The 9,483-nt window shown below is 39.6% G+C and overlaps 2 protein-coding genes across 2 annotated transcripts; both read left to right on the plus strand.

The window, feature by feature from the left end:
- The first annotated feature begins 1,975 nt into the window (after positions 1-1,975).
- LOC130021954 (olfactory receptor 7A10-like) lies at positions 1,976-2,914 on the plus strand. Its single transcript, XM_056112690.1, has one exon. It carries the CDS (start codon positions 1,976-1,978, stop codon positions 2,912-2,914), a length of 939 nt encoding a protein of 312 aa, XP_055968665.1.
- Positions 2,915-8,342: 5,428 nt separating this feature from the next.
- Positions 8,343-9,281, plus strand: LOC130021955 (olfactory receptor 7A10-like). Its single transcript, XM_056112691.1, has one exon. The coding sequence runs from the start codon at positions 8,343-8,345 to the stop codon at positions 9,279-9,281; it is 939 nt and encodes a 312-aa protein (XP_055968666.1).
- The last annotated feature ends 202 nt before the right edge of the window (positions 9,282-9,483 follow it).

Consider the following 9,483-nt stretch of genomic DNA (forward strand, 5'->3'; position numbering starts at 1 on the left):
ACTAATTCTTTGCTTTTTTCCAGTGCAGCCTTTATTTCATTTTTATATTTTATTTTATTAATTATATATTTTTATTAAACATTTTTTAATAGTGAGACATCATGAGGTACAGTTGCAGACTTACACATTTTTGTGCTTGGGTTTCAACTACACAATGATCAAATACCCATCCCTCCACCGGTGCCCATTTCCCACCACCACGGATCCCAGTATCCCTCCCACCCTCCATCCCCCAATCTCACCCTGCCTCTGTGGCAGGGCATTCCCTTTTGTTCTCTCTCTCTTGTTGGGTGTTGTGGTTTGCAAAAGAGGCAATGGGTGACAATCATGTTTAGTCTATAGTCTACTTTCCGCATGCTTCTCCCATCCTGGGAGGATCCTCCCAACACCTTTAATTATATTTTTACTTCTGAGTCTATATATTTTAAAGTTAATATGCAACTCTTATTTTAAAGCTGAAATGATTACTTTCTAAGACTTTGTAGTTGATCACAAAGCATCAAATTAAATTTTGAATATTTTGATTGAGGAAACTTTGGTTTAGAAGACTATGTTTTAAGGGTAAAATTTTCACATGTGTTCTAAATATAGGGCTGGAGCGATAGCACAGTGGGTATGGTGTTTGCCTGGCACGTGGCTGACTCGGGTTCAATTCCTCCGTCCCTCTTGGAGAGCCTGGCAAGCTACAAGAATATCTTGCCTGCATGGCAGAGCCTGGTAAGCTCCCTGTGGCATATTCGATATGCCAAAAACAGTAACAGCAAGTCTCACAATGGAGACATTATTGGTGGCCCACTTGCACAAATTGATGAACAGCGGGATGACAGTACTACAGTGCCACAGTTCTTTTTTTTAAAAAAAATTTTTTATTAGTGAAGGGCTGGAGCCATAGTACAGTGGTAGGGCTATGCGTGCAGCCAGCCTAGTCAAGCCGGGTTTGATTCCTCCACCCCTCTCAGAGAGCCTGGCAAGCTACCGAGAGTATCTCGCCTGCACGACAAAGCTTGGCAAGCTAACCGTGATGTATCCAATATGCCAAACACAGTAATGACAAGTCTCAAACTGGAGACGTTACTGGGCCCGCTCGAGCAAAATCGAAAAATGGGAGGACCATGACCATGAACGTTTATTAGTGAAACACCAGGAGGTATAGTTGTAGAATTATAAATTGTTGTGCTTGGGTTTCAGTTCTACACTGATTGAATACCCATCCCTCCACCAGTGCCTATTCTCCACCACCACTGATCCTAGTATCCCTCCCACCCCCATCCCACCCTGCCTCTGGGGCACGGCATTCCCTTTTGTTCTCTCTCTCCTTTTGGGTGCTGTGGTTTGCAAAAGAGGCAAATGCTATTTTGCACTCAATGCAAAAGAGGCAGTGAGTGGTAATTATGTTCAGTCTATAGTCTACTTTCAGCATGCATCTCCCATCCTGGGAGGATCCTCCCAACACCCTTTATTTGGTGCTCCCTTCTCTATCTGAGCTGCCTTTTCCCCTAGCATGTGCGGCTATAGTTCTAAGTATGGGCTTCCCCATCACACCTCACTCTAAAGTATTCCTCCCTAAGACTTATTGGATCACCTTTCAATATTCATCACAGCACATCATGAGCGTGAGATGAACTTTTAATTTGCTTATGGCATTTCTCTATCACGAAGATTATAGGAAAGTTTCTTCAGCATCATAGACCCATGAAACAGATAGTCCTGGGACATCCTTGAAACTCATTTACAACATCACCAATGCCTGAGATATTTTAATTAAAAGTAATAGAGTGGAAGCTACAGTGGAAAAGCAAAGATTGGGGCATAGTAACATAAAAGGGTATTGAGGAGGAAGAAGTTAACAGTCACAATACATTAAATTAATTTTCTGACAATAGGATGTGAAATGTAGATTGAAAATATCTAAGCCTTTCCTGTTTATGTGAAAAGTAATATTATTTTTCCTATTTCTTATAGCTTCCTCCAACGCATGGAAGAAAAGAACACTACAGGAATTATACAATTTCTTCTTCTAGGATTGTCAGAGGAACCAGAAATGCAACCCCTCATCTACTGTCTCTTTTTCTCTCTGTACCTGATCACTGTGCTTGGAAATCTGCTCATCATCCTGGCCATTGGCTCAGACCCCCACCTCCACACGCCCATGTACTTCTTCTTGTACAACCTGTCCTTCGTGGACATCTGCTTCATCTCTACCACTGTTCCCAAGATGCTGCTGAACATTCAGACACACAGCAAAGCCATGACCTATGAAGGCTGCATCATTCAAATATACTTTTACATACTCTTTGGAGTAATGGATGATTTTCTCCTGACGGTGATGGCCTATGACCGCTTTGTGGCTATCTGCCACCCCCTTCACTACACGGTCATCATGAACCCCCGGCTCTGTGGACTGCTGGTTCTGGGGTCCTGGATCACAAGTTCCCTGCATTCTTTGATAGAAACCTTAATGGTCTTGCACTTGTCCTTTTGTGCCGACTTGAAAATCCCCCACTTTTTCTGTGAACTCAATCAAGTGCTCCATCTTGCTTGTTCGAGCACCTTTCTTAATAATCTTGTGATATATTTTTCAGTTGGACTTCTAGGGGGTGGGCCCCTGGCTTGGATCCTTTACTCTTACACTAAGATTGTTTCCTCCATCCATAAAATTTCCTCAGCCCAGGGGAAGTATAAAGCGTTTTCCACCTGTTCATCTCACCTCTCCGTGGTCTCCATATTTTATGGTACAGTCATAGGCGTGTATTTGAGCTCCGCTGTGACCCAGAACTCACGGTCAATAGCAATCGCCTCAGTGATGTACATGGTGGTCACCCCCATGCTGAACCCCTTCATCTACAGTCTCAGGAACAAAGACATTAAAGGGGCTCTGCAGAACCTCATTGGGAAGAAAATCATAAAGGGGTAATATTCCTATTATTGAAGAACTGCTATTTTTAAGGGATCCATTAGAAAATTACAAAAATTCTTATTTTTTTGGAATCAAAACTGGGGAAATTTTCCTATAACATTTATTTATTCACTAAGTTTCAGTGTTTTTTTGCAATCCCCCCTAATAAAAACTGTTTGAAACACTTTTCATGTTTCTGTTCTTTTGGTCTTTTTGGTATGGGATGCTTTTTAGTATTTCCCAGTTCTCACACTTAGTTTGTCAATATTGAATCTGAAATATTTAGAAATTCACATTTCCTTCATGAACTACATGGATTTTTTCCTTTAGAACAATTTATTCTCAAAGAATATGTATTATATTATTTTCATCAGAGGCAGGGAGTTTTCTTAAGGTAAGTCACAAAATGTAATACATCTTTGAGAGAAAGACACCAGTGGAATCAAATTGTTCATATATTTTATTAAAGTAAAAATTCTTACAACGACTTTTGTGTGTTCACTTGTTTGTCAATGATTTAATCCATGATCTGATTCAAACTAAATATTATTTCTTCTTACATTTTGTGTTTATTTCAATTTGTCCTTTTTATATCTTATTTCACATCATCTACTTTTGGCGCACTGATATTTATTTGTATTTAGAAATGAATGTAATCTTGTTGATGGATAGAAAATCTTTATCCTTTATAATATCAATTTTGCTTTCAAACAATCTATATTTTCCATCTGTTTTTGATTCCAATAGCATAATTCTACCAGATTTTTTGCTTCCATTAAACATCAAATATATCTTTAGCAATAGCACAGCGGTAGGGCGTTTGCCTTGCACGTGGCCAGACGAGCCGGGTTCGATTTCTCTGCCCCTCTCGGAGACTCTGGCAAGCTACCGAGAGTATCTCGCCCGCACAGCAAAGTCTGGGAAGCTATTCATGACGTATTCAATATGCCAAAACACAGTAACAACAAGTCTCAAAATGAAGTCTTTACTGGGCTCGCTTGAGCAAATCAATGAACAGAGGACAGTGACAGTGACAGTGGCAGTGATCCAAGTCATATCTGAGTGTCTCTTGCAATAAGGAAAGTTTTCATAACTATAATGACAGTCATTCTTATCTTCTAATGTAATAATAGAATATCATTCTATTATCATAAGAGTTATTTATATAATAATAATAGTATCCTATTATTATAAGAATAAGAGAAATAATAATGAAATTTCTCTTTAATTTGGTGAAAGTTTTATAGAACCAAGAAGTGCATAGCACACAGGTTTTTCATGAAGTAGCATGGAGCTTGATGTAAAGGGAAATTTTAGAATTCCATAGAACAGAAAAGAACAGAACAGAATAGAATAGAATAGAATAGAATAGAATAGAATAGAATAGAATAGAATAGAATAGAATAGAGCAGAGCAGAGCAGAGCAGAGCAGAGCAGAGCAGAGCAGAGCAGAACAGAACAGAACAGAACAGAACAGAACAGAACAGAACAGGAGTCATGGAATTCTCTAGAGATCTACATGGTTATATCTTATCTTATAGCTTTGAAATAAGATGCAACGAGTAAGTCTGCCAATGCTTTGAAAATGCAATCAATTTAAGTCAAGACTACATTCAAACTCTTACACCTTAATAAAGTTTAACTGAAGTTTGGCATAAACTCTTGAGAGGCAACTACTCTAAATCAGGAGAGGGATGAAGGAGTCATCATAAATTAGATACATCATAATGAGACACTTAGTTTAACAAGATCTCTTGGAAAAAAAAGTGAAGCTGCCAGAAAGTTTCTTTCTGTCCAGACAAGTGACCCACTGGGAAATCAGTTACCAAGTGCTGCAGTAACTAGTTGGAAGAGTTCCTAATGAGCAGGAAAGGGGGCCATAAATATCTCCTCTTGTCTCTTCCTCAGCTTGTTCAGGCTGGACCTATGTGTTTGATGCTTATGGAGTTCTGAATCTGTCCAGGGGACCAATGCCTTCCTCCTGTCTGCTGTCTTGTCTGGGTGTCAGTCTCTGTAATCTGCTTCCCAACAAGGAACTTGAATTTCTATTTCGAAGTCTTTCTCTTCAAAATCCTACCCTGGTGAGTCTAAATGTCACTAAGACACTGCATTAGAAAGTCAGAGTTAGGGAAAGGCAAAAACATTTACCTGGTTACCGGAGTGCCTTGCCAGCCTACCCTCGATTCTAGAGACCACTGTTTTTATGGTTGCTTCAAAACCAGTTGGTAATGTTAGACACCAAAGAGGGTTGATTACTGAATAATCAATGCATGTGTCAATGCTGGTCATGAAATAATTAGAAGGAAAGTAGGGGATAAATTGGAAGCTTGAAAGACTTCAGTAAAAGTAACTCTATGTCCAAAGGGTATTGTAATTAATCAAAGTAGGAATATTGTGTTTGTTGTGAAAATATATACAGTGATTACATATTTTTTTCTTTTCTTTTTTTTCTTTTTGGATTTATACCTGGCTGTACTCAGGTTTACATATGAATCTGCACACAGGATTTGCTTATGGCAGTCACCATATAGCATCATACCTCAGTGCTATGTCTCAAGTCCTCACATCTGTTCCTTAAGATGAAACACATTAACTATGTTTACCTATCGATGAGAAAGATCCAGATGAAGGAAATATTATTACATGTAAATATTATATTATCTTTCAAAACAGTCGTTGAGACACTTGCCTTAATAGTTCTTACTCTGGAATTTATAATTAAGAAAATTATCACTGGGAACAGAGAAATATTACAGTGGCATTTACCTTGCTCAAGGCCAATCCAGGTTCAATCCCCAGCATCCTATAGGGACCCCTAAGCCTCGCCTGGAATAATCCTTGAGCAGAGAGTCAGGAGTCAGCCCTGAGCACTGCTGTGTGAGACTCTCCAAACCAAAACTGCAACAACAAAAAGAAAATGTTAACATATGTAAGAAGGATGGAGCTAACAATCTGACTTTCGCATTTTCATTCCACGCATTCATTTATGAAAGCATTTGTAGATGGAATGTGATGGCAATGATTTGCATCCTCAGTTGTCTGACATTTTCCTTTGATCCAATATGTAGAGATCACAGTGGACTTGTTTCTATTTTCCATTGCATTGATCTATAAGGTGTAGAATTTTGTTAACTTGGCTCCTTTCCCTTTACTTTTTGCATGTAAACATTAGTGAGGAGTCACATTATACTTTGTGATATTGTGGGTTAGTACTATCAGCTTTTTACATTATGTTTGTGTGTATGTGTGAGGGGGGCAATTTTTAACCAAGTTACTTGTAGTTGAATTTCAGGCAAATTTGCAGTTATTTGTAGTTGAGTTTCAGGCTTATTTGTAGTTATTTGTAGTTGAATTTCAGTGTTCTAACAACCACCCCTCCTATGTCTACTTCCCTCTACTACTGATGTGTGTGTCTGCGTGTGTGTGTGTGTGTGTGTGTGCCTTAATGAAACACTTTAGCAGTCACTTTAGTGGTCATTGTTGGAAATATAAAAAGAGAAAACTTTTATCTTTACACCAGTTTCCTTATAAAAGTCTGAGAGAGGGGACCGGCAAGGAAGTAATTTGGTTTGTACAAGGAACACTCAGTTCAATCTTTGATACCCCAGATGATCCTGAGTCTGCCAGGTGATCCCTGAGTGTAGAGCCAGGAATAAGCCCTGAGCACTATTGGGTGTGGTTCTCCCCTCCCCGTCCCAAAGTTTATGAGAAAATTATTTATGAATATATAGTCTCAAATGCATAGAGTAAGGATGAATAAGAAACATTTTTTAACATGGGCTGCACATGTACAATCTCAGTAGACTTGCTTGGAGAAACAAAATCAAACAGTAGGTTCACTGACTGAATTTGGAATTTGATATGGAGAGGAAATGCTTCTAGCTCCACAAATCTTGTGAGTATCACCACAACATCCCCCAAAGAATTGAGATCGTCCTCCATCAGTCTTGGGTCACTCACGACTCCTAAACCTCTCCCATTTGGCTAACTCAGTTCTGCGGGCAAGTTTGCAGCATCACTGAGTGTTGCTTTCTTGACTTGCTTCATTATGTCCTGCAAATGAGAGAGCAACCTGTTTGTCTTTCCCATTCTGATATCTGACCACCACAACATGCTCTGATTCTATCCATATTGTAACACAGGTAAACATTTATTTTTTCTTACAATCAACTTCATTTAATGTTCTTAAAGGTTCAGTAAAATTTATGATTGTTTGCTCTTGCAAAGACAGTCTTCGGAACATTGTAGGAATGAGCATATTTCAAAAGTGCCCGAGAAAAGACTACTTGGTACACAAATTTTGATACATCTACATAATGCACTATTACACAGCTGTTAGGAAAAATAAAGTCATGAAATTTGCTTATAAATGGATGGACACAGAGAGTACCATGCTGAGTGAAATAAGTCAGAGAAGAGGGACAGATGTAGAATGACTGCACTCATTTGTGGTATATAAAAATTAGTATGAGACTAATATCCAAGGCTAGGGAAAATTGGCTATGAGAACCTGTCAATGGTTGGAAGCATACCACAAGTGTGTGCGGGACAAAGGGCAGTTAGGATAAAGAAAGGATAAGTATGACAATAATAGTTGAAAAGGACCACTTTGGACAAGAACTGGTGTTGAAAATAAAGTGATGGGGGAATGGGGGAGGGGTGGTGAGAGGGATACTGGGAACATTGGTGGTGGATAATGGTCTCTGGTGGAGGGATGAGTACTTGATCATTGTATGACTGAAATGTAAGCACAAAAGTTTGTAAGTCTGTAACTGTACCTCATGATGATACATTAAAAAATAAATTAATTTAAATTTTAAAAATTTTAAAAAAGAAAATAAAGGGATATATCTGATAAACTTTGAGTATCTGTTTTATAAACCATACTGCCCAAAATGAAAGAGAGATAGGGAGTGAAAGAGAGAGACAGAAACAGAGAGAGAGTGAGTGAAAGAGAGAGAGAGAGAGAGAGAGAGAGAGAGAGAGAGAGAGAGAGAGAGAGAGAGAGAGAAAGAAGAAATATGCCCATTGAGGTAGGCTATTGGCTGGTGGGAGGGAAACTGGTGACATTGGTGGTGGGAATTGTACACTGGTGAAAGGGCTGGTGTTGGAATATTTATTATATGGCTGAAATCCTATCATGAACAACTTTGTAACTGTGCATCTCACTGTGATTCAAATAAAAAAATAGAAAATAAAGGGGGAAAGTCTGTGTTATTTCCATGAAAATTTGGAATAAAAGGTATTTGGGGGAAAGCAGAGACTGGGTGACTGGGGGTATCACGTAACAAGTAGTTATGTACAAGATAGGTCAAGAGAGACTTGCTCTGGTAATAATGGACTAAATTTTTGAATAAGAGGATGCAACTATTTTAGCTATAGGTATAATGAATGCTCATGTGAGTATAAATCACAATTTATTGTTTCTTCTAGGGCTCTTCATTACATGGAGACAAAGAATCTCACAGAAATTACAGAGTTTCTTCTTCTAGGATTGTCAAATGAAGCAGAAATGCTATCCCTCATATTTGGCATTTTCTTCTCCATGTACCTAATCACCGTGCTGGGGAACCTGCTCATCATCCTGGCCGTCAGCTCAGACCCCCACCTCCACACACCCATGTACTTCTTCCTGTGCAACCTGTCCTTTGTGGACATCTGCTTCACCTCCACCACCATCCCCAAGATGCTGGTGAACATCCAGACACACAGCAAGGCCATCACCTATGTAGGCTGTCTCGCCCAGATGTACTTTTATATGCTGTTTGGATTATTGGATGACTTACTCCTGACAGCAATGGCCTATGACCGTTTTGTGGCCATCTGTCACCCCTTGCACTACACGGTCATCATGAACCCGAGACTCTGTGGGCTGCTGGTTCTGGCGTCCTGGATCTTCAGTATTCTGCATTCCTTCTTACAAATTGCCATGGTGCTGCGTCTGTCCTTCTGCGCAGATGTGGAAATCCCCCATTTTTTCTGTGAACTCAATCAGGTCATTCACCTTGCCTGTTCTGACACCTTCCTTAATAACTTGCTGATGTATTTTGCAGCCGCGGTGCTTGGTATTATTCCTCTCTATGGGATCCTTTACTCTTACTCTAAGATTGTTTCCTCCCTGCGTAGAATCTCCTCAGCTCAGGGCAAGTACAAAGCATTTTCTACCTGTTCTTCTCATCTCTCCGTGGTCTCCTTATTTTATGGTACGGGCTTAGGTGTGTACCTGAGCTCTGCTGTGACCCAGAATCCACGTCCAAGTGCCATCGCATCTGTGATGTACATGGTGGTCACCCCCATGCTGAACCCCTTCATCTACAGCCTCAGGAACAAAGACATCAAGGAGGCTCTGACAAGTCTAATTGGGAAGAAATATATAAAAGCGTAATTTTCTGGATTTAAAAGGTGTCAATTCTTGGGGGATCCCAAACTCCTGAAATAGACTTCAGGGTTGTTTTCATCCAAGAGTCCAATGGGACTAGTCTTATTTATTTGTATGTATTTATTTATGAACTTTGCATTTCTTTCATTGCAACTCTCCTATGCAATCTATCTGACAAATATGATCAGTTTTCTGCTCTGCAGATCTG

Source organism: Sorex fumeus, unplaced genomic scaffold (assembly GCF_029834395.1).
Source record: "Sorex fumeus unplaced genomic scaffold, SorFum_2.1 ptg000019l, whole genome shotgun sequence".
Lineage (NCBI taxonomy): Eukaryota > Metazoa > Chordata > Mammalia > Eulipotyphla > Soricidae > Sorex > Sorex fumeus.

What these genes read in the sequence shown, in the direction of transcription:
- LOC130021954 (XM_056112690.1), top strand. Translation starts at nt 1,976, where the DNA reads ATGGAAGAAAAGAACACTACAGGAATTATACAATTTCTTCTTCTAGGA.
- LOC130021955 (XM_056112691.1), top strand. Translation starts at nt 8,343, where the DNA reads ATGGAGACAAAGAATCTCACAGAAATTACAGAGTTTCTTCTTCTAGGA.